We start from the raw sequence: 25,527 nt of genomic DNA, 5'->3' as shown, positions 1-25,527 counted from the left end.
GATACATCTAAAACATGAAATTCTGAAAAAGAATATCAGGCTTGAGCCAAACTGTATTTTCAAAGGGGTGGGAAAACCCTCTTTTATCATTTATTTTTTATAATCTTTCAAATTCTAAAGTTTTCAAAAACAGTGGTATGTGTTCTTCCAATAAATGGCCAATCTCTAATTTCCTAAACAGAAAACAAGCCACTCACTGTTTTACTGATGTAGTAATACTTCCTAGTCATAAGCAAACAAATGACTACTAACAAGATGAAAAAGTAGTGTCAAAGCTCGTGTGTACTAGTTAATCCTAAATCTCTCTTAGGAGATAAGGGTCAGGTAAAGCCATCAGATATCTTAGTAAAAGACTACAAATGCCTAGGAGAGATGGGGACGTCAAGATTACCAGAAGATAGCAAAATTAAAAACAGAAAGCCAGTTGCAGTGGCTCAGACTTGTAATTCTAGCACTCTAGGAGGCCGAGGCAGGTGGACTGCTTGAGCTCATAACTTTGAGACCAGCCTGAGCAAAAGAAAGACCCCATCTCTGCTAAAAACAGAAAAACTAAGGCAGAGAATCACTTGAGCCTGAGTTGGAGGTTACTGTGAGCTATGATGCCACAGCACTCTACCCAGGGCGACAGTTTGAGACTCTGTCTCAAAAAAAAAAAAAAAAAATTAGAAAAAGAAAATTAAATATACTACAAACATTTTCAGTACACTCCTGAGAAACAGTTATTACTGTTTCAACTTCACATACATCCTATTTTTACAAGGAATAACAAACTGATTTCGCTGATGAGTTTTTCCTAACTTAAAATCTATTCTAACTTGTTTTGAAAGCCTATTTTTAAGGGACCTTGTAAAGGAGAAAAAAAGAGAAGATAAGTCCATTCTATCTTTAACAAATGTCATTACAACAAATTGTAAAGATTCTCCAAATTTATTACAAAAATTAAAAGTAGTAAAATTTAAACACCAAACTGTAACTTTTCGAAATTCAATAACCACAAATGCCAAAAACCTACCCAACAGTAAATTTGAATTAAGAAGTGAAACAGAATAACTTAAAATCCTCCCTCCTTTGTTGACTGAATATCCCTTGAGAGGGTGGTTTGAGTTTATTTTGTTCAGCCGTATGTACCGTGGAGAAACAATACAAGAATTTAAATGGCAGAAAAATATTACGCAGGATTTAGGTGTAACAACAAAAATAAAACTAAAAATAAAAAAGCGTAGAACTACAATTAACACATAATATAAATGAACTGTAGCCAGATCAAAGAACTCTCAGACATATTTAAAGTAATAACCAGAAATTAACACCTAACCTAGAATACTTTTTCATGATAAAACTCTTTAAAATAGTTAACTACAATGATAACGATACATTCTTAAAACTTTTTAATGTTACTGGCTTAAAATATAAACCAATATTTTATAAAAACTATAAAGATAAGGCAAAACTGGTAATTAAAACAAATACCCCACTAAAATGAAATGGTCTGTTTAGAAAACAAACTACTACTATTAAGTTTAGGAAGAAAAGATTTTCTCTAGGAAGAAGGCTCCAGAATTTGAGTAATACAAATCATTTATCTAACTTCAGTTAACACTAAGGAGAATGAAAGAAATAAGGAAAGTAGTGGGGGTAAAAAAAAAAAACTCAAAGTAATACTACTCCTGCCCCATGATTTGAATAATCTCTTCCTAACAACCTAGATGTGTCTCTATAATATTAAAGTTTTGTTTTCTATAAAACATTTAAACACCAATTTCTATTTTATTTAAATTCTAATTTACATTCTTATCTTAAATAGTGTTAAATGCACATTTTAGAAAAATTAACATTTATTTAAATCAATAGTTATTAGTTTCCCATACACTGAAATGTACTCTGCAATTTTTCACACCAAAAACCATCAAGTGCTTCTTATATAGTGAGTCCTCCAAAGTAACACCACCCCTCAACACTTAAATATGATCCCTACCTGTACACTCTGCACACAAATATACTAAATCAAGAGTCCTTACCGTTAGGTTAAAAAGTATAATTCTTATCTTTTTTTTCTTTTCTCTTCAAAAAAGAGCAAGTCTTGCTCTGGCCTAGGCTAGAATGCAGTAGCATTATCACACCTCATTGCAGCCTCCAAACTCCTGGGCTCAAGCAGTCCTCTTGCCTCAGCCTCCCCAAGTAGCTGGGACTACAGGAATGCCACCAACCGAGCTAATTTTTCTTTCTTTTTTTTTTTTTTAAGAGAGAGAATCTCATGATTTCCCAGGCTAGTCTTAAACTCCTGGACTCCAGCAATCCTCCCAAATTGCCAAGATTACAGTTGTAAGCCTCCTCACCTGGCGTATCATTGTATCCTAAATGAGATAATGTGTCAATCCAGACATCCCAATCAACCCAAATGGTAATGTGCCTACTACAAATGATCAATAAAAGTTTTTTGGGTTTTTTTGAGACATAGTCTCAAGCTGTCGTCCTGGGTACAGTGCTGTGGCATCACAGCTCACAGCAACCTCAAACTCTTGGGCTTACATGATTCTCTTGCCTCAGCCTCCCAAGTAGCTGAGACTAGAGGAAGCCGCCACAACACCCAGCTAGAGGAAGCCGCCACAACACCCAGCTATTTTTTGGTTGTAGTTGTCACTGTTGTTTGGTAGGCCAGGCTGGATTCGAACTCGCCAGCTCCGGTGTATGTAGCTGGCACCCTAGCCGCTTGAGTTATAGGCACAGAGCCGAGCAATTACAATTTTTAACACGTAATTATCTGGTGAGGCTTTTAAGCTCAGATTTAATGCAATTTTATGCTTTTCTTCTATTATTCCATAGAAACTGTTGTTCTTAAAGTAAAATTTAGTATTTAACACACTGGTGGATTCCATTAAAACCAGAATACTTAAGGACTAATTTAATAGACAGAACAATAAGACCAAAAGTGCAACCATAAAAATTTTTTAATTAGGTGGAAAGACAGGAAGAGGTTTATACTGAACGAAAATCAAACACAAAATATGTAATATTTCATTGCAAATGTCATAAAAGATCCATAGGAAAAAGACGGATGATGGGATGAATGATTGAGAAATATTAATGCTCTTGAATACTGGTAGAGGTTTTTTTTTTTTTTTTTTTGTAGAGACAGAGTCTCACTTTATGGCCCTTGGTAGAGTGCCATGGCATCACACAGCTCACAGCAACCTCCAACTCCTGGGCTTAAGCAATTCTCTTGCCTCAGCCTCCCGAGTAGCTGGGACTACAGGCACCCGCCACAACGCCCAGCTATTTTTTGGTTGCAGTTCAGCCGGGGCCGGGTTTGAACCAGCCACCCTCGGTAAATGGGGCCGGCGCCTTACCAACTGAGCCACAGGCGCCGCCCTGGTAGAGGGTTTTTTATATCACATGGTAAACTCATAAAATCATAAAATATCCTCTGTGGTACAGCTCCTTATAATGAGCTCAGCTTGCTTTATCTGCCTTAATGGTTTCATAAATTGATATTAATCTTTCTACTCTGAATGAAACATGACCTGGAAATCTTTTCTTCACCACTTTAGAGATAACTGACACATAATAAATTGCATATATTTAAAATACAAACTTTGATAACTTTTTAACACAGGTTTAAAGCCATGAAACCATTGCCCAAATCAACCTAAAATGTCCATCATGCTAAAAGTCTCCACAGGCCTCTTTTAATTCCCTCCATTCCATCCCTCTGCATCCCCTACCCTCCCCCTCAAGTATCTAGGAAAACAGTGATTAGCTCTTTGTTACTAGGTTAGTCTACATTTTCCAGGATTTCACATAAAAGAATCATACATATGTATGTATTGGTTTTTTGGACTGGCTTCTTTCAGTCTGCATCAAGATTGACCCAGGTTATTGCATTTATCAATAATTTGTCCATTTGTATTGCTTATTAGTATTTCATCTTATCAATGTACCCCAATTTATTTATCCTTTCATTTATCAGACATTTAGACTGTTTCCAGGCTTTGGCTATTCCAACTGTGCTGTGAACAACCATGTACAAGTCTTTACTATATTTCATTACTCTTGGTTAAAATGCAAAAAGTAGCTTAGACATCTGGTATGGGTGTATATATAATAAACTTTATTAAGAAATGAACTGTTTTCCAAAATAGCTGTATTATTTTAATATGTCCACCAGCATTGTATAAGAGATCAAGGTGCTCTGTGTCCTCAGGAACATGCTTTGGTTGGTCTTTTTCACATCAGACATTCTAACAGGTGTGCAGTGGTATCTCACTGGGCTTTTAACTATTAATAATGGCATTTCCCAAATGACTTACTTGCCATTCTACTATCTTCTTTGGTGAAGTGTCTCTACATTTTTTTTTCACTGTTTCTTTGTTTTCTATTATGGAATTTTGAAAGTTCTTTATATTGAATACATTCTGGATATTAGTCCTTTGTCAGATACAAGATTCACAAATACTGTCTCCAAGTCTATGATACGTCTTTTCATTTTCTTTCAAAAAGTGTAAGTTCTTAAATTTTAATAGTGCCCAATTTTAAATTTATTTTTTCAATAACTTAAAACTCACAGAAGTGGTACCTTTCACCATTTTTCGGGTGAGAACACCTTACATAACCATAGTACATTTTCAAACCCAGATACTGTATTGCCATGAATGCAATAATTTTAACTAAACTACATGCCCAACTTGAATTTCTTTGACCGCATTTTTCAAAGATTAATTTTTCCAAGTATAGAAATCCAGGCTGACTCTTTTTCTTCTATACTTTAAAGATTCTGCTACCACTGCCTTCTGGCTTGTATTATTTTCAGTGAGAAATCTGCTATATGTATAATCAGTTCTCAGAATCTGCAGAGGATTGGTTTCAGGACCTCTCTCCTACTGTGGATACCAAACTCCAATGGGCTAAAGTCCCTTGTATAATAATAAAGTCCTTGTATTACTTGCTTATAACCATATGCACATCTTTTTGAATACCTTAGATCGTCTCTAGATTACTTTTAATACCCAATGCAATGCAAATGCTATATAAACAGTTGTTACACCATATTTTTTAAAGGTATTACTTTTTTTTTTAAGATTTTCACTTTGCAGTTGGTTCAGTCTGAGAATGTGTAACCCACAGGTAAGAAGGACCAACTTTACCTCTGTTCCTCAAAAATGGGACTTTGGTTTAGAGATGCCTCTTTGTATATGTCTTGGGGTAGTTTTCTTCATGTTGTTTTTTACTTGTGATTCATCAGGCTCCTTGGAATTTGTGGTTTACAGGGTCATCACATTTGGAAAATATCTGCCTACTATTTATGTTTCTTGAAATATTAATCCCACTGGTCCTAACAGAGGAGCTCCAATTACAAGTATATAAGGCTGTTTGATGTTACTACACAGTTTCCTTTTTCTCTGGGAGTGCTTTTCCCAGTTTCTATTGCTATGCCTTCAAGTTCACTTATTTTTTCTTCTGCAATGTCTAATCTGTCATTAATCTCATCCAATATATTTTTCATTCTGTTTTACACTTTAGAACTCTGATTTTCATTTTTCGACCTCTCCCTTAACATGTTTAATATTTCCTTCAGCTTCTTAAATGTACAAATAAAGTTATAATAAATGTTTTTGTTTTTGAGACAGAGTCTCATTCTATTGCCCAGGATAGAGTGCTGTGGCATCAGCATAGCTCACAGCAACCTCAAACTCCTGGGTTCAAGCAATCCTCCTGCCTCACCCTCCAAAGCAAATAATAAATATTTTGATGCTCTTGCTTTTTAAAAAAAAATTATTAATTTATTTTTGGGGGGTAGAGACAGTGTCTCCCTTTGTTGTCCAGGCTAGCCTCAAACTTCTTCTGTCTCATCTACTCAAAGTGCTGGGATTACAGGCATGAGCCACCACACCTGGCCTTCATGTTCTCGCATACTATTCCTGTGTCATTTCTGGGCCAAGTTTGATTAATTACATCTTCTCCTATGGGATTTACTTTCACAACCCTTTGCCTGCCTGGTAATTATTTATTAGACTGTGACTTTAATCTTTCTGGGTGCTGGATATTCCTATATATATTCTTGACCTTTGTTCTCCATTGTAATTATATTGCTTAAAAATTAGTTTCATCCTTTCAGGTCTTCCTTTTTAGCTTTGAAGCATTTATTCTAAGGCTAACTTGGCCCTACTACTGAGACAAATGCCTTACTGTTTATCTTACTTGACGCTTCATGAATTATGAAACTTTCCATGTTGTAAGGTGAGAACATGAACTATCCCTGGCCTTTGTGAGCTTTGAGAATTATTTCCTGTGATCTTTTGAGGAATTTCTTTTCCCAGTTCCAGTAGGTACTTCATCCGTATCTTCTCATCAGAACTTGGCTAAAGACTCCCTTTACAAATCTCCAGAGTTCTGTGAGCTCTCTCCTCCTCAGTATATTTTCTTGTAAACTACAGCCACCTTAGCCACTGCGGACTTCCAATTATGTCTCCTCAATTAAGACAGATCACCGGGCTCTAGCTGAGGTCCCTCTACTCGCACCAGACCTGGAAACTTTCCCAAGGTAGTAAGCTGGGATAATCAAAAGACTCATCTCATTTGTTTTCCCTTTCTCAGGAATCATTGTCTTTCACTGCCTGATACCAAATGTCTTGAAAACTGTTGTTTCATATATTTGTTTTATAGCTGTTTGTAAAGAAAAGGTTTATCCCTGTTTTTCCACATTGGCCATAAGAATTGAGTAGTAATATTTTCAAAACATTAAGAAATTATCTGACCTTGAGCTAACAATATATAAAATAAGCAAACTCTTTTCAGTTAGATCAGGCAATTATTATTTCAAACAACTTGTGAGTAATTCAATGTACTTCCTTATAAAGTTGTTTTTTCTTTTCAAGTTTTGTTTTGTCTTCAATAGAATCTCTTTCCTAAACAGATAAATTACGTCACAGTTCAACTAACTATCCTTTTGATGATGCAGATAGCTTTGAAACATCAAGTCATGGACTCCATTCTGTATCATATTATAGATACAGAATTCAAATTCAATTACTTCTTCTACTCATGGCACTCACTACCAATGCCCGACTCAGGTTACCATCATCTCTACCCAGGTTTATTACAACATCAACCAAATCGACTTCTTTGGTCTCTCTCAACTCCAGTTCATCTTCCACATTTCACCACCAAGAAGGAAAGAAAGAAAAAAAGCAGAAAAAAAGAAAAATATAGAAGAAGAGAAAGAGGGAAGAAACAGAAAGAGAAGGAAAGCTTTATTTGGTGGCTTTATTGCTGAAATCAAATTAGAACTGATGAGGTCAAGGCTCCACTACCTTTGGCTAAAGTAAGCCAATTATTTTAAAAATAATAATTATTATTAGAGATAAAATGCTGATATGAACCCTTCTTTTATCTATTTTTTTCCAAAACCAGAGACTCCAATCTTGCATCTTTACCACTTTTTTTCTCTCTTTGGCGTGACAATGGAGTAAGTTGGGACTAATGTAAAGGATCTGTGCCCAAAGTAGGGATGTGTAGGTGTGTTGTGTTTTGGCAAGAGTAGAGCCAAGAATTATTTGAAACAGTAGAGAAGGAGCACTAGCAATGAGGAAGAAAGACAGAAATTCTTCTGCCTTATTAGAACAATCTAAAAATGCATAAAAAAATCAAAACCCATAGACATAAAGAGTAGCCCTATTCAGATCTATTATTAGTCTTCCGTGTTAATAAACAGAGTGAGATGAAAAGGAGAAGTAAAATGGCTATAAGAACCTCCAAGTTTACATTTCTGTAAGATTTTTTTAAATTTTAATTTCCCCTTATTTCAAGCATTATTTAAACATGGTCAATTTACAATCAAAATATTCTTAAATTTTGGGCTATTCAGAAATATCTATTTTAAGCCAGTCAAGTTTCACCTTATAAAAGTAGTATGTAAATGCTATTACTATAGTAAGTTTAGTCTATCATTATAGTTTATAAATTTTCTGAAGCAAACAGAACCCTCTGACTGAAGAGCCCAATAAAGGAAGTAAGATTTTCTAAATCAGATAAAATTGGTGGAAAGAACATAAGAAATCTGATCACTAATATTTCCAAAGGATTCACATTAGTATTCTTCTAAATAGATATTCTATTTATAACTTGACTAAAATAAAAATAGGAAAAAAGTAGTATGTTGGAGTATATGTTGGAGACTGCCAAATGAAGATCAATTAATAATAAGCTTTATGTTATGCTAGAGCAAAACCAAAAATTTTTCATGAGCTCAGCATAAAGTAATTCTCTGTATATAACAGCTTGAAGCTATAGGAACCTAAATTTCTCAAGATATTTGTCAGGTCACCCTTTACAAACTTTGTCAGAAATGGGTAATACTATAAATATTTATAATAATCTCCTGATCTACCCTTTTGAGAACAGTTTGATAACAGGTATCAAAATGAAAAATCAGCATATACTTTGAGCTAGCAAACCCGCATCTAGGAATTAAAGCTAAGGAGACAAATAGAACAAGTAGAAAATATTAAGTTTAGCACAGCATTTTTTTATTTATGATTTTTTTTTAAAAAAGGAAATAACAAAAATATCTAGCGGTACAGATCTGGTCAAGTGGGTTATTCCATACAGTAGTGTGACCTGTTAAAACTTACGTGGAGTGAGGACAGGCATGGTGGCTCATGCCTCTAATCCGAACACTTTAAGAGGTCAAGATGGGAGAACTGCTTGAGCCCAGGAGATTGATAACAGACTGAGCAACATAGTGAGATGCTATCTGTACAAAAAAATTTAAAAACTTAGCTGGGTATAGTGGCACAAGCCTGTAGTCCCAGCTACTCTGGAGACTGAGGTGGGAGGATTGCTTGAGCCCAGAAGTTTGAGACTGTAGTGAGCTATGATCACAGCACTACACTCAAGCCTGGGCAACACAGAGAAACCTCATCTCTTTAAAACACAAACACACACACAAAATGTAGATTGATTACTAACAGAGACTGGGCACAGGGGCTCATGCCTGTAATCCTAGCACTCTCGGAGGCTGAGGCAGGAGGACTGCTTGAAATCGGGAGCTTGAGACCAGCTGAGCAAGGGCAAGATGGTGTTGCTAACAAAACTAGAAAAAAGTAGCCAGATACAGTGATGTACACCTGTAGTTACATCTACTCAGGAGGCTGAGGCAGGAGGATCACTTGGGCCTGAGAGCTGGAGGCTACAGTGAGCTATGATGATGATGCTACTGTACTCTAGCCAGGACCACAAAGAGTAAATAAAAAAAAAAAAAAATAACAAAAACACTATCTCTGAGTAGGTAAGTCACTAAGAATATTGTTGCTTTCTTCTTAGTACTTTTCCATGCTATTTGAATGTTTTCAATAGAATATGCAGTCAGCAATCCTTGTTCACCAGGTTCCAACTCTATGGATTTAGCCAACCACCAATTAAATTGAATATTAAGAAAATATTAATATTTGGGAAGAAAAAACAAAAAAATAACAATATAATAAAAAACAAGGCTCAGTGCCCGTAGCTCAGTGGTTAGGGCACCAGCCACATATATACACCAAGGCAGGCAGGTTCAAACCCGACCCAGACCTGCTAAACCAACAATGACAATTGCAACAAAAAAACAGCCAGGCATTGTGGCAGGCACCTGGAATCCCACCTACTTGGGAGGCTAAAGCAAGAGAATGGCTTAAGCCCAAGAGTTTGAGGTTGCTGTGAGCTGTGACGCCACAGCATTCTACTGAAGGTGACAAAGTGAAACTGTCTCAAAAGCAAAATAAAATAAAAATAAAAAAATAGAAACAACACAATATTAACAGCTATTTGCATAGCATTTACATATTGGGTATAGTAGAGGACGTGCCTAAGTTATGCATATACAGGGTGTCCATAAAGTCCATATGAAATTTAAAACAGACAACTAATTTAAATTGCACACGGACTTTATGGACACCCTGTATTATGAGCATCTGTGAATTTTGGTTTGGAGGTAGAGGTGTTCTAGAAAACCCATATCACAAAGACACCAAGAGACAATGATAACATTTCAAAAACAATTTTTTTTTTTTTTTTTTGACACAGAGTTTCACTTTGCCACCCTGGGTAGAGTGCAATGATGTCAATAACTCACAGCAACCTCAAACTCCTGCGCTCAAGTGATTCTCTTGCGTCAGCCTCCCAAGTAGTTGTGACTACAGGAGCCCACCACAATGCCAAGCTATTTTTGTTTTTAGAGATGGGTTCTTGCTCTTGCTCAGGCTGGTCTCGAAACTCCTGAGCTCAGGCAATCCACCCACCTCAGCCTCCAAAGTGACAGGATTACAGGCATGAGCCACTGCACCTGGCCTGAAAAACTTCTAAGTTTAAGATTTGTTAATTACGAAATCATTTACACCAGTCTCCTTTTCATTAGCATATCATCACTGAATGAGATTATCATAAGAATTCACATGAAATATACAACCATCTAAATTAAGACCACTAGAATCAATGCATATAAAAAAGGAAAATCTATATTTGGATGTTAAAAGACATTTAAGAGCAAAACCAGGTAAATGAAACAGGTGAACTGCTTGCTCATCTGTTACAAATGAATAACCCTAATCCAAAAATCTCAAGTCCCAAATATTCCAAAATGAGAATCTTTCTGAACTGTGACATGACACTCAAAGGAAATGTTCATTCTAAAATTTCAGACCACAGATTTTTGGATTTGGGATGCTCAATCAGCAGATGCATGGATATATTCGAAAGTACCTCCCACACACACAAAAAATTCAAAATCTAAAACACTGAGTCCCAAGCATTTTTTGTTGTTGTTGTTGTTTTGTTTTGTTTTGTTTTCTGAGACAGAGTCTCAAGCTGTCACTCGGTAGAGTGCCGTGGTGTCACAGCTCACAGCAACCTTAAACCCTTGGGCTTAAGCGATTTTCTCTTGCCTCAGCCTCCCAAGTAGCTGGGACTATAGGCACCAGCCACAACGCCCAGCTATGTCCCAAGCATTTTGAATAAGGGATATTCAACTAGTACTTGAAAGAAGTAATTTACATGTCAAAGTACTTCAATAATAATCATCAGTAACAGTCACAAGGCATACCACCTAGCTTGTTCCTAATATCATTTTCCCTAAAAGGAGTAAAAATATCCATTTAGTTAATAGTCAACGAAAGTGAAACTATCACATATTACAAAGAGGCAAGAACTACTTTATATAGCTACAATTACCTTCTATATCTATGTACATCTACTATCCAAAGCTATATAAATACTGTTAATAAAACCCATTTATCACAACCTACAGTAGGTAGAAAAACTTACTTAGCAATATTATTCCTAACCAAGAATCCTGCCATTTTTAATGACTACATCTATCATATTTTAAGATTTCTTTACATAGTCCAAGTAAGAAATAAAGGAGGACCTAAATTATTAACTCAGTAACAGTAAGAGGGAAAACAATTTCCAAGTCATATGAGCAACAGATCTTAGTGGCTGATGAGATAGGGCAGATAAGGAAGAGAGAATAATCATAAAGAATTCACAGATTATACACTGAGTGATATCAATAACCAAGATAGATGGTGGGTATACTGTTGTTAATGAGTGGACATGTATAAGTATGTATAAATAAAAATCAGATTTGGAAGGAAAATATATGGGGCTCATTTTAGACAGAATGAATTTGAAGTCAGTGCCAAAGAGACTAAGATCTGTTCAGAAAAAGCTAGAAATGTAATATTTAGAGTGCTGGGCGGTGCCTGTGGCTCAAAGGAGTAGGGCACCGACCCCATATGCTGGAGGTGGTGGGTTCAAACCCAGCCCCGGCCAAAAAAAAACTGCCAAAAAAAAAGAGTGCAGAGGACTGGTAGGGGGAAAAAAATATCTGGGAGTTAAATGTGAATAGGGAACAGGTGAAATAATGAAAACATCTGAGATCCTCAAAGTGCCTTTTGTGGAATAAAACAGATGAGTCAATGACAGCTTGGGAGAGTTCCTGAAGACAGGGCAAAGGAAAAAAGGTCTTCAAAAAAGACTTATAATGAGCAGTCTAAGAGAACCAAAGCTAAGAGAACCAAAGTTTCAAGGAAAGGGGAGTGATCAACTGTCACTTGCAACAGAGGTCAAGTAAGAAGAATGCCATTAATTTTGACACTAGGCAACCTTATCAAAAACAGTTTCAACTGAGCAGTAAAGTGAAAATACTGAGGATGAAGGGATGACTAAAAAGTGGAAAAGCAGCCACAATAAGCAGAAACTATTTCCCAAACTATACTGTAGTTTCCCACATGTCCTTTCCCTTGGGTAGCATTCCGTGTTCTCAGGTTCACCAAGTAACAGCACAGACTTAAAGATGTCACGTTTAGAAACTAGGAGGAAGAACCCAAGATAGAGGAAGAGATAAGTGAAGGAATAAATTTCTAGAAGGAATAAAGAACATGTAGTAAAGGAACACCTATTTGAGAAAGAAGGAAAACAAGAAAGAGTAAGAATAAAAATTTTGGAACTAGGCAGAAAGGGGATACACGAGGCAAATCATTCTCAGCCTTTTTCCATTCCCTTCTGAAGAATACAAGGCCATCCCCCTCTTGAAAAACAGTGAGGGTTAAGTAGGTTGGAGGAGAACACTAAAGGTTTAGAATAGCATTCTAAAACCTAGGCTGGGGTGAGAGGCAGAAACACTGTACCATTGTCCTACAACTTTTCAAGTCCCAAGAAACCCTAAGTAGATAGGTTGAAGCTTCTTCACTTTTATAAACACCAATCCATTCCATCAAAAGCCTAAATTATCTAATTTCCTGGGCCCTAGCGACTAAATCACCTTAAGTAACACCTAAACCCTATGAGTAACTAAGGACTGAAGTGTATCTAGAGAGTTTCAAAACCTCCCTGAGATCTTAAAAGTACCAGCAATAAAAAGTAGAATTCACAAGAGAATTTGTGGACCAAGAGATTTTAATGTTATCATTCTTATAATTAAATGCTTCTTATGGGAAATGCCATTTAATAAGACTACAAGGGTGGGAAATAGCATCAAAGGAAATGTTGACAAGAAGATAATGAAGTCAGATGGATCCCTGATATATCCAAAAGTTCTCATTCATTTTAACACCTTGCTAAGTAAGCTAAAACAACAGCAACACAATTTATGGTTTACTACCCCACTATATTCAAAGATCTGAGAGAAAATGAACACGATTTTACGTAATGAGTCATTACTTTTAGGTAAATAATAACCTGGAACACCATGAGAAAGTTATGAAATCATGAATTTTACACATCCTTTCACTCAAGTTGACACTTATTGCTTACATGGAGAAGCATATTAAGTTATCCCCTTAAAAAAGGCACATTTTTGAAAATATTCTAGTAAGTCAGCATTAAAATATAAGCCCCTAAAAGAAATCAAGTGTCACGGCCCCATTTTATAATACCATCATGCATAAACTGTACCCTAAATAAATATAAACAAAGATAAATTTTAGGACATGAGGTAAAAGGAGAAGAATGGATATTTAAAACATATTCTGTGGTTGGAAATTTGAATTCTCACAATTCTTCAGGGCAAGGATAAAATATTTTGGTCCCAAGCAATAACACCTGAACTGTGTAATCAGAGAACAAATGGAAAATGTTGAACTCACACATTAGACTGGTTAAGCAGAGTTAGGATTTATCATCCTAGGCAGAAATTAAAGGAAAAATCAAAGTGAATATGCACTTAGGTGAAATAAAGTGCTGCTGATGTGGCATCTCAGGTGACCTTCCATCTACCCTCTGCTTGATGTTTTAGGCTGAGATTGTAAGAAAAATACAAAACAGAGAAGTTCTGTCACTAAACTACACTGTGAAGAAGTAATTAAGACGACTACCAGACTCAGAAGACTGAGATCACCACTGTATGTTCTCAGTCAGTTGTAGTAGCAAAACTAAGCAGGTATAACATATGATAGCTATAAACTCCAAAAAACCTATGTATAATATAGAAAAGTCTTAGAATCAATTATCAAAAATTATACAGATTATCAAATAAAAGAAAATTTAAAAGTAACATTTAAAAACAAGCACAATACTGTCAGCATACAAAAATAATGAACACATGCCTAATCTCAAATATTCATTATCTCATGGAAAATGAGAGTGAACAAAGTTAATGCAAAACAGAATAAAATAACCATTCAACATGAAGAATAGTAGAAATAGTAGTTTGTGTGTATATGTGTGTGTATTTCACTCCCCACCCCCAATGTTTAAGCAAGTATTCAGAGAAGGTAGCATTTGAGTCATCCCTTGAAGGAAAAGGCACAGTATTTTTTTTCAGGCTCAGTTAGCAATGGTACGGAGACATGACAATTAATCTAATATTTATACACCAGGCGTCCTCAAACTTTTTAAACAGGAGGCCAATTCACTGTCCCTCAGACCATTGGAGGGCCGGACTATAGTTTAAAAAAAAAACAAAACTATGAACAAATTCCTATGCACACTGTACATATCTTATTTTGAAGTAAAAAACAAAACGGGAACAAATACAATTCACACCCCTTCAAGTGGCCCGCGGGCCGCAGTTTGAGGACGCCTGTTATACACAATACCAATGATCCTTTATCATTAGAATGCGGTATATGTGAATGGATATGAAGAGATATGCCCAGAAAGCTAAGATAGATCTTTAAAAGGATTTGACAAAAACTATTCAGAAGATGTTTATACATGAGGAATTAAATTATCATAAAGAAGGGTAAGATACTATAGACTTTTAAAGAAAAGAGATCAGAGGCAGATAACACAGTAGATAAATTTTGGGATTTTAGAGGTCAATAGATCTTGGCTAGAATCTCAACTGTACCACTTACTAGAATTAAGCTTTTCTAAAGCACAATTTCCCTATTTGTCAAGTGATGATAATACGTGATTACTGTTATAAAAACTTACTACAATAGCAAATATATATTGTTTAGTATATTGGCTTTCAATTAATGAGTCACACCTCAGTAGTTTTCATGATAAGTAGTAGAATGTAGGCGATGATAGGGAAGTTATATTTAATCTCAGTGACTGGGAAGATAACACCGTTACCTGAAGAAGGGATATAAGTAGTAGATCTGGAGAACAGAAAAATATACTGAGTTTTAGACTACTCAGATTTGCAGTGAGAGAAGTATGTATCTATCTACATGCAAAAGTATCAGAAGGCATAAAAAATCTGGATCTAGAACTCAGATGACAAGTCTAACAAAGTTGTTTCAGGAATAACAAACATATAAGGAAAAGCAAAGAACAAGTGAACCACCAACAGGAGTTCACATGTTCACAAGGACAGAGTTAAGAGTGCAAAGAGGAATGGGTTTCACAAATAAAAATGTAGCCAGCAGTATTAAATACTAGGCAAAACTCCTGGGTTTGGCAATTAAGATCTCTAACAAATTTTAAGAGCAGTTTCAATAAAACTTTGGTGAGACTAAACTGCAGATATTTAAGGAATAAATGGGTAGCAAAGAAATGAGAGAAGAGTAGAAACTACCAAAGGTCTTCAACTGGGGAATTTATAAACAGTAATGGAGACCAGAGGAATATTATCAACCTTTCAAACACCTATTAAGAGTAAATTTACCCTCTACAAAGCTATAATAGACTAGAAAAAATAATATTAAGTTCCCTTGCTTTTCTACTACATACACATTTAAAAATAAGACCATGAATCAGTTTTATAAATTTCATATTTGGTAGACAGGCTCTTTCATATCAGGAGGTTCTTGGTAGAAAATAAATTAAAAAATTACTAAGTAGTAAAAGGTTTAGAATCAAGGGCCTCTTGAAAGAAATCCAGCACTATAGAGAATAAAGGCAATATGACTGTTTCATCACTGAGTTCAAAAACGCAGATGATTTTGTTGTTAAATTTTTTGTGGGTTAATGGTTAATTTTCTTTTGTTTTCAGAAGTGAAAAAGGCCTAAGATGTTACGTCAAGATTAAGAAATGAATATAAAGAAATGTTTTAAAGCTCCAAAAAGGTGGTTAAGTACCACTGAGAAAAAGACGAATCACAAGGAAAAAGGATCAACATTACAAATGCTGCAGTTACACTTAAGTTATAGCACATTTCCTTCAAACTATGTATGTACTCTCATCCTCAAAAAAGTAGTCCTACATACAACTTCAGTTAACAGTTACCCTAGAGCTATATTACACAGAAGTGAAGAGATTCTGAGTCTGATAAATATGTGTTCAAATTTCTGCTCCTATGCTGACCGTTCAACCTGTTATTTTAGCTTCCCTAAAGACGTTTCTTCATTTAACAGTAATATTTATCCAATAAGCTATTAGGAAGATCAAAAGACAATATATGTAAAGAGCTAAATACAGTTCCTCACACAAGATAACCATTTAAGAAACACAGCTATAATTACATAGCTTTACAAAGAATAAATAATATTTCTCTGGCCCTAAGATTGAGAGGACAGGCCAGGCACGGCTCACAGTTGTAATCCTAGCACTCTGGGAGTCTGAGATGGGAGGATCCCTTGAGGCCAGGAGTTCAAGACCAGCCCCATTAAGAGCAAGACCCTGTCTCTACTAAAAATAAACAATTAGCTGGGCGTGGTAGTGTACCCTTAGAGTCTCAGCTACTCTGGACACTAAGGCAGGAGGATCACTTGAGCCCAAGAGTTTGAGGCTGCTGCAAGCTAGGCTGACGCCCCAACCCAGGGCAACAGAGTTAAGATTCTGTCTTAAAAAAAAGACTGAGAGGACCTACTAAGATTTAAAGGAAAGGAAACAAACGGAACAGGGAAAATGAAAATATCTGGCTACGTATAAAACATATAAAACAATATTAAAAGGTAAGGCTCACACCCCCCCCTCTCAAATTGGTACAGAACAGATTTATAAAAATTATTCTCTCTTACAAAAAAAAAATAAACTCTAACGCAAATACATATACATATATATATATCTGTGTGTGTAGACATACTCTATGCTCTGCATAAACCACTCCAAGTCCCCAGTTTAGAAATCCACAAAGATAGTAAGGTAGACTAGATGGCAATTTTCAATACTTCAACATGTGATTGCCAATATCTGACATTTTTAGAGCTTATAAAGTTCTCTAAATCTGGAGTACAAAATTCTTTATGTCCTGAAAAGAACTATTTGAAGCATACAATAACAGCTTTGAAATATTAGGCTCAGATGACACTAGTTCAATTTTTCACACACATTAGTGCATATCTATTACTACCTGTTTTAATGTTTAAAAGCATTAACTCTAGCACATATTCTTATACCAACCAATGATATTTTATGCTATACTAAAAAAAGGTATTTCAGAACTGCCACTGGGATAGGCAGGCAGTTGTGGAGAGATCAAGGTCAAGGAGCTGTAACTCTCCATTGATCAGTGTTTCACCCTTATAACCCATGAGTGATTATAGTTTCACTTGTATCTGGTTCTTAGATAAATGGGGACCAATTTATTTTCAGATTTTCTTTTTAAAACTGAAAAATAATTCTAACAATGCATATTAAATTTCTCCCCTATTGATTTCAGAGACAAGAAAATTCAATTAAAACAACTACACTGATATTCATAATTGACATACCAAAATTTGCCAATGAAATTTTAAGTATCTGATTCTGTGGAACCCCCCGGTTTTTCCTTAGCTTTAGAAAAACTATAAAAATGTCAGCTGAAGCAAACAGCACATTTTCATATTTATTTTTGGAATAATTTCTTTATTCCCATGCCCAAGGCAACATCCAATCCTGTTACATTTTGTTTTGAACATAACGAAATACTGTGGGACCTATTTATAATGTAAAGTAAGGAGACAGAAATAAAAGCAAGTTGGTAAATTTGTTATAACTTTTCTGTGCATGGTATATACACACACACACGGGATTGGGCTTTAGCTAGGATTATAATTTATTCTATTTTTTTTCTTTTTGGCATCAGAATAGGAATATATTTTAAATTCTAATTTACTCAAATTTTAGGAAGAAAGATACTCTACCTCTGGCTAAAATGAAATTTTAATAAAACTACATTATACAATAATTATGAATTTTTCAAAAATAAAAATACAATTATAATCCAAATTAAAATGGAATATTAATTATTTTGTAGGGACTTCAAAATCTCATACAGAAAGTAGCCCCTGGGTTATAAAAACTCATTTGTATTACTCAGTATTGATAAGTAATGGTAAAGACAAAGACTGAAATGTATCTGTAATAACCTTATCACAACATACTGGTTTTATAACATGTTGGTTTTAGAGCAAATCCTTGACAAGTTTGTTTACAAACAATTTTTATTTTCCAGTAAAAATGTAAAAAAAGACAAGATAGAGAGCTTCTCATTGTTCACATTCCAAATAAATGGGACTTTCTGTAATAAATTTCACATGACTTATGAATATAGTACCCTAACTCCACATATCAAAAAAGAATTGAACTCAAATGTTAACACAATTGAAAAGAAAAAAACTAAATTAAAAAGAAAAGAAAATATACTACAAGTATTGAAAGCTCAAAAAGCCACTAAACAAAAATTATTTAATTGGTATTGGGCCACTAATCTTACTTTGATTAAAAAAGAAATTTTAAATCACCTGAGTATAACAGCTAAGCCATCCAATCTTTTCATACCCACCACCCCACACAGACACAAAAAGCAGCCAACATATTCACTTTTTCAAAAAATGTCTAATAAAAATTATTTTTACCTGTAAATTGTTTTCTGTCACTCTGTTCCACCAAACCATATTGATGGGTACTCCTGATTTACACCTGTCAGCAAGGCAGCCAATAGGGTTCTTTGCTTTTCGTGCCTTTGATCCCATCGGAACTAGCCTCTCCTCCAGCATCCCCAGGCGATACTTCCTTGGCTAGGAAAAAGAAGGAAAGAAACCAGGCCACTCCTAACATCCCTCACGCTAATCTAAACTAATATAACTAACATATTGAAGATACTGGGATTCATAGAATAGGAAACAAGCAAAATTTCTAAAACACTCCCTCTAATATTTTTACCACCACCCACCAACTCCCACCCCCACACCAAACCCACACTTCCAAAATAACCCACAGTCCTAATAGGTTAAACAATAATATTATATCAAGCAACAGATGTTTCAGAGAAATACAGTATAATCGGATATAAGACCTTATTCAATGAACAGAAATTAACTTGTCAGTAAACACTTTGCAAAATTTTTTTTGCTGTCACTTACCTATTCTCACTGTAATATGAAGAAATGGCTTCAAGGGCACAAAATACAGATAAAAAAAGTTCTCCAAACTATATCATTTTCAGTTCATCTTCCTACTTTATTTTCTACTAAGAACTACCCCCTCTCAAAAGCAGCAGCTGATCCCCAAGAAATGAATTTTTAAAAGATTTTTTAAGTTTACGCAAATTAGGCTAGAGTACAGATTACTCTATCTTACCAGGCAATTCAATCTAAGCTCCTCAATGAAAAGAATAATTTCAGACTAAAAAAACAGTAACAGTACAAATTTCATTAGTCTTTTAAATCTCAGTAATATAAACAGTTTAATACTGAACAAATTGCCCGATAAAATCATAAATTCATTAGTGTGGCTTACATTATAAGAAAGTTAGTAAACCATCTTAATAGGGGGTAGCTGGACTTTTATTTTTTTTATTTTTTTAGCACACAGAAAGTATTTATTAACTATTAGCTATTCTCATCATCATCCATTTGCTTGTTTATTGACTCCCTTATTAAAAACACTAGGTCCGGGAGGGTAATTGGTGGGGCCACACGTACAGTGCATCTTACATGGGTACATGTGAAATTTACTAAATGTAGAATATAAATGTCTTAGCACAATAACTAAGAAAATACTGTGAAGACTATGTTAACCAGTTAGATGAAAATATTTCAAATTGTATATAAAATCAGCACATTGTATCCCACGATTGCATTAATGTACACAGCTATGATTTAATGATAAAAAAAAAAAAAGAAAGAAAGAAAGCAAAGAAATAGCTGGACTTTTATATGTAAACATTAATGATAGTTTCCACCATCTTATTTCTCTTAACTACAGTAAATTTGCACTACATTGCATCTTAAAGGGAATTCTGTAGATCTTTTTTCCCTTCAATAAATCCAAGCTTGCGAAGATACCTGACTTAAAACCTGAAATAAGAAAATCTATGTTTACTCATTGTTCTGTCATGAGGAATAATAAGACTGAAACAAACAATTAAAATTTTCTTCAAAAAAAGTTAGGGTAAAAAAAAAAAAAAATATATATATATATATATATATATATATATATACTATATCCAGACATGTATTTTTAAAAAATTGTCTAGTATAAAAAGAACCAATTTGAAGAAAACAATTGATTTCTAAATTTCAAAAGCCTTGCAAATAATGCTTATGAAAATTATTCTTTGCAAATTAAAGATTCTCAAATCCACAGATGGGCTTCTGCTATATTGTCCTTGATTTAAAGAGGACAAAAATAATTAAACTTACATTAAGGAAGGCCAACCCTTCCTACATAATAATTATAGCAGTGTATAGACTTTTATGAAACTAAATTATTTTGAGACTAAATATTTCCACCTTTATGAAATATTGTACCAATCTACTTACTCTGTCTATATCAGAAGGAAGTTTTGTAGATTACAACAAATATGTACTCCTCATGGTATATGCCTCGGAACCAGATGATAAGTGAGAGAATTTTATTTTATTTTATTTTTATTTTTGAGACAGAGTCTCAAGCTGTCGCCCTGGGTAGAGTGCCATGGCCATCACAGCTCACAACAACCTCCAACTCTTGGGCTTAAGCAATTCTCTTGCCTCAGCCTCCCAAGTAGCTGGGACTACAGGCACCCACCACAACAGCTATTTTTTGGTTGCAGTTGTCGTTGTTGTTTTGTAGGCCCGGGCTGGATTCGAACACGCAAAGCTTTTTCAATACATAGCCAGAGATTAAACTACTCTCATCCAAACATAAAACCTTCTGCATGGTGAGGTGAAAAGATCTACAATATCAATACCATTTAAAATAGCACTGTAAGAAACAGAATACAAGATGACACCTGAGAAGAAACAATAGAAAGATGGTGCAAAATGTAAATGTAGAGGGATAAACCCCAACCATTTAGTCCACCATTACTAGAGGGTCCAGCTTGAGAACAAAAGATGAAGCTTGAAAGTACTAAAAAAGAAATTGGCTACTTTTCTGTCCTATGGTAAGGAGCATCATTCCATGGGCAAAAGGGAGAAAGTTTGTAAATAGGAAATGACAAAATCAAATTTGTGTTTTAGAAGGGAAGTTCCTGCTCGGCACCCGTAGCACAGTGGTTACGGTGCCAGCCAGTCACATACACCAAGACTAGGGGATTTGAACCTGGCCTGGGCCAGCTAAACAACAATGACAACTGCAACAAAAAAATAGCTGGGCATTGTGGCAGGCACCTGTAGTCCCAGCTGCTTGGGAGACTGAGGCAACAGAATCTGGTGAACCCAAGAGTTTGAGGTTGCTGTGAGCTGTGACACTGAGGGCAACATAGTGAGATTCTGTCTTAAAAAAAAAAAAAAAAAAAAAGAAGGGAAGTTAGTTCCATGGCAGTGTGGAGAAAGAATTAGAATTAAGGAAAGGGGGAGTAAAACTGGAAACCGGCAATTCCTTGGGCAAAAGGGAACTCATGAAAGCTTGGAAATGGGAAATGACAAAAATCAAATTTGTGTTTTAGAAAGGAAGTTCCATGGCAGTGTGGAGAAAGAATTAGAATTAGGGAAAAGGGGAGTAAAACTGGAAACAGGCCGATTGGTAGACTGCAGTAGTCTAGGTAAGGGTTTCTCAACCTCAGCACTGTAGACTTCGGATACTTCTTTGTTGTAAGTGAGGGGCATTTGAGGGTGTTGAGCAGCACCTGTTCTTCCCACTAAATACCAGTAGTGGAGTTATTTTCCACCTCCTACTGTGACAACCAAAAATGTCTCCAAATACTGCCAAATGTCCACTCGGAGTGGGAGAGCACATTGCCCCTGGCTAAGAATCACTAGTCTGGGAAGAAGGATGTGAACTAGAGGCAAGTAAATAGAAACAGAGAGCTATGGCCTGATGGGGAAAAACTTGGTAGGTTAAAAACAATTATGATTAAGGTGATTAAAAGCAGAAATCAAATGGAAGATAAGGAAATAAAAGGAGCAAACAAAATTTTATGGGAAATATTTATACTAAAGATTTCTAAGTTATACAAGATCCAAGCCCCTTCTCCAGAGCACATGAAAGCAACAACCCCTCTTCTCTTTGCCTTAGCTTCCATAAATCCTTACCTAGACCAACTTTTAGAATTTAATATCTGCCAGGGTAAACTGGTCAAAGAAAAAAAAAAGTAGAAAAAAGACATAAGAAAAAAAAAAAACATAACGAAAAAGAATGCAATGACCCCGGGGGGAAAAAAAGGCAAATTCTCTTACTGTTCTTCTATTCTTGAACCCAGAACCAGTCCCATCCTACTGGTCATTATAAAGTGGGAAACATTTAAAAATGCCTTATCAGGCTGGCCTTATAGCTTAATCCCAGCCCTTTGGGAGGCTGAGGTAAGAGGATCATTTGCAGCTAGGAGTTTGAGACCAGCCTGGTAAGGACCTCATCTCTACAAAATGAAGTCAGCAGGGTAACTACATGCCTGTGGTCACAGCTACTCTGGAGGCTGAGGGAGGACGATCACTTTAGCCCAGTGAGCTGTGACTATGCCACTGCACTTCAACCTGGATGACAGATCAAGATCCTATCTCTATTAAAAGAAAATTGTTTTTAAATGCATGTCCTACTGATAACCAGATTTTATGTTCTACCCTACTAAGTCAACACTCTACACCAAAATTTCTAATTTCTTTTTTCTGTGGTAAGATACCCAGCACAGCCTGTTTTTTTTATTCCTGTCTCTTAATATATACAACTTTTAAGTCTCAGTTCATCACAAAAGTGACTGATAATTCTTTTTCTTCACAAATCTAAATAAACAACACTTAAAGATGAAATACTTTTGTATCTTTTTATTGAGTTTTTTTTTTCTTTTTTTAACGCACCTTAGGACTTGTTTTCAAGAATAAAGAAAAGGAGCTTGGCGCCTGTAGCTCAGCGTCTAGGGCACCAGCCACATACAACTGGGGCTGGCAGGTTCAAAACTGGCCTGGGCCTGCCAAATAACAATGCCAACTACAACAAAAAATAGCCAGGCATTGTGGTGGGAGCCTGTAGTCCCAGCTACTTGCGAGGCTGACGTAAGAGAATCCCGTAAGCCCAAGAGTTTGAGGCTGCTGTGCGCTGTAACGTCATGGCACTCTACCGAGGGTGACATAATAAGACTCTGTCTCGAAAAATAAATAAATAAAGGAATAAGAAAAGATTTGCAAAATTTTCTTGAGTAGCACTTCTCAAAGTATAATGAACACATAAATCTTCTGAGAATCTTGTTAAAGATTTTATTCAGTGGGCCCAGAGTGAGGCCTGAGAGTATGCCTTTCAAAAGAAGTTACCCAGGCTGCAAATGCTGTTAATTTGGTGACCTGGAGAAGAAACAAGGGGTGCAAACAGAAATCAGAGCCACTCCCCAAAATTAAAAGTGGTAAGAGTTTAAAAGAACACCCCACCTCCTTCCAGCTTCTTCCTCTTTGGAACTTGACCTGAAGAATTAAATCCTCACTGATAGCCCTAACTTTTCAAAAATCTCTGTCCCATTCCATAAAAGCCATGTCCAGTGGTTTAGAACTAAGGGAAGTCCATTGTCATTCTTAACCAATCTAGACTATGTCAAAAAAAATAAATAAAAATAAAAACTAGCATTACAACTATTTTAATCCTGAAGCCTAGATGCATGGACATGTATTTCTTCCTTCATTCAGAAGCTTCTCTGTTCTTCTTAAAAATACAATAATCAAGAAAATCTATTCTCTTCCTCCAAAAAATTCAAAAGCTAAAGAACAATCTATAAATACCACTGCTTGTATAGAAAAATGTAGTTAAAGCTACCAAGTAACAGACCAATCCAATACCTTGGCACAACTCCTTTGGTAACTGTAAAACAGTATAATCTCCAAAATGCCTCACATTAACATTTGCACATTATTAAAATCTAATCATCAACAGTAAACTAGAGAAAGAAAATTGTTATTTCAGGACAAAAAGTTTCCAATGCCCTGAATTACAAGAACCACCTTTCAACACCAAAAAAACATAATAATTGTACTGACAACAATGAATGCTCTAAACGACACTTTTAAGTGATTTGTATTTTATCAATCAGAACATCTTCATAAACTTAAAAAATACTAGTACACATATATGAAATATATCTCCCTTCAGATAATGTTTAATGAATATATGAACTCATTATCTTTTGCAGTAACAACTCAGCAAACCTACCTCCTACCACTACTTAAGAGTCTGAGGTGCACTGATTAGAGAAACCTTTGGGCTAGGATTTACTACATATTTATTTCAAAATAAGCCTCTGTTTGTTTTACAACCTCCTCTGACTCCACATGGTCTTCGCTCAGTTAATTAAATGTTCTAATATTTATAGTTATGAGAACTAAATAAAAGATTATAATCCATTAATGGGAAAAAATAAACCCCAAACTGATAAAAGACATTTGAATTTTTTAAATCAAACTAATTTCCATATATTTGTTAACACAGGGATCTAGCTATACATAAGTTACCCATTAGGAGTGTTAACACATCTGGATTTTAAAGTCTTATACAGCTAATTATTTTTTTTCTTTTTTTTTAAGGCCATCAGAAGTTTGTCTTATATATAGCTAATTATTTAGAATAGTAAATCCAGATATACAAATCACTACTGCTTGGGCTCCAATGAATTTCCTCCATGGGTAGAAGACTTAAAAATCAAAAATCATAATCTAAGACTATGTTGTATTTATCCTCCCCATTCATTATTATTAACTGTGGGCTTTCCATGAAAATACATTAGGTTCCTTATGTTTTCACTGTTTAAGTTTAAATAAAGGTAATATAGGATGGGATGAGCAAGCAGGTACAGAAAAACAGACCATCATTGTTTAAAACCTCATGAGCAAATAAACATGCATAGGTGATGAAGACATTTTAATCTGTGAAGCCAATACACAAGTCATAGAGAGCATGAAAGCAGAAGAAACAAAGTTAAAACTCATCTAAATGTTATCAAATACAGCAGAATATGATTTACCGACATAAACATACACATACATAAATACATTTTTTAAATTATTATCTACAAAATAACTTAAAGAAAACCTACAAAAGTCTCTTTTTTGTTGTTGTTGTTGTTGCAGTTGTCGCTGCTGTTTTAGCTGGCTGAGGCCAGGTTCAAACCCACCACCCTCGGTATATGCGGCCAGCACTCTACCCACTGCGCCACAGACGCCACCCACTTTCTCTTTTTGTTTATAGTAGGTGTTCAAATTACAGATAGCTAGGATTGAGCAATATCTCAGCTGCCTAACAGACACTATCAACCATTTGGTGCCCCTATATATCCAAAGGTC

The 25,527-nt window shown here is 35.4% G+C and overlaps 1 protein-coding gene across 8 annotated transcripts in view; it reads right to left on the bottom strand.

Moving 5' to 3' along the window:
• PAN3 (poly(A) specific ribonuclease subunit PAN3) overlaps positions 1-25,527 on the bottom strand; it is a 166,116-nt gene that overhangs the window by 103,423 nt on the left and 37,166 nt on the right. For 6 of the 8 annotated variants that reach the window (XR_008374590.1, XM_053563433.1, XM_053563428.1 and 3 more), the window contains exon 5: positions 18,703-18,864. The exons of the other annotated variants lie outside the window; for them this stretch is intronic. Coding sequence is in view for 5 of the 6 variants with exons in the window: in XM_053563433.1 (XP_053419408.1) it covers positions 18,703-18,864 (162 nt within the window). In the remaining variant the exon portion in view is untranslated. The remainder of the gene's footprint in view (positions 1-18,702; positions 18,865-25,527) is intronic. 8 annotated transcript variants of the gene reach the window in all.

Source organism: Nycticebus coucang, chromosome 15 (genome assembly GCF_027406575.1).
Source record: "Nycticebus coucang isolate mNycCou1 chromosome 15, mNycCou1.pri, whole genome shotgun sequence".
In the NCBI taxonomy this organism is placed as follows: Eukaryota; Metazoa; Chordata; class Mammalia; order Primates; family Lorisidae; genus Nycticebus; species Nycticebus coucang.
The sequence above is the reverse complement of the archived record's forward strand: the minus strand, read 5'-3'. Positions and strand labels throughout refer to the sequence as shown.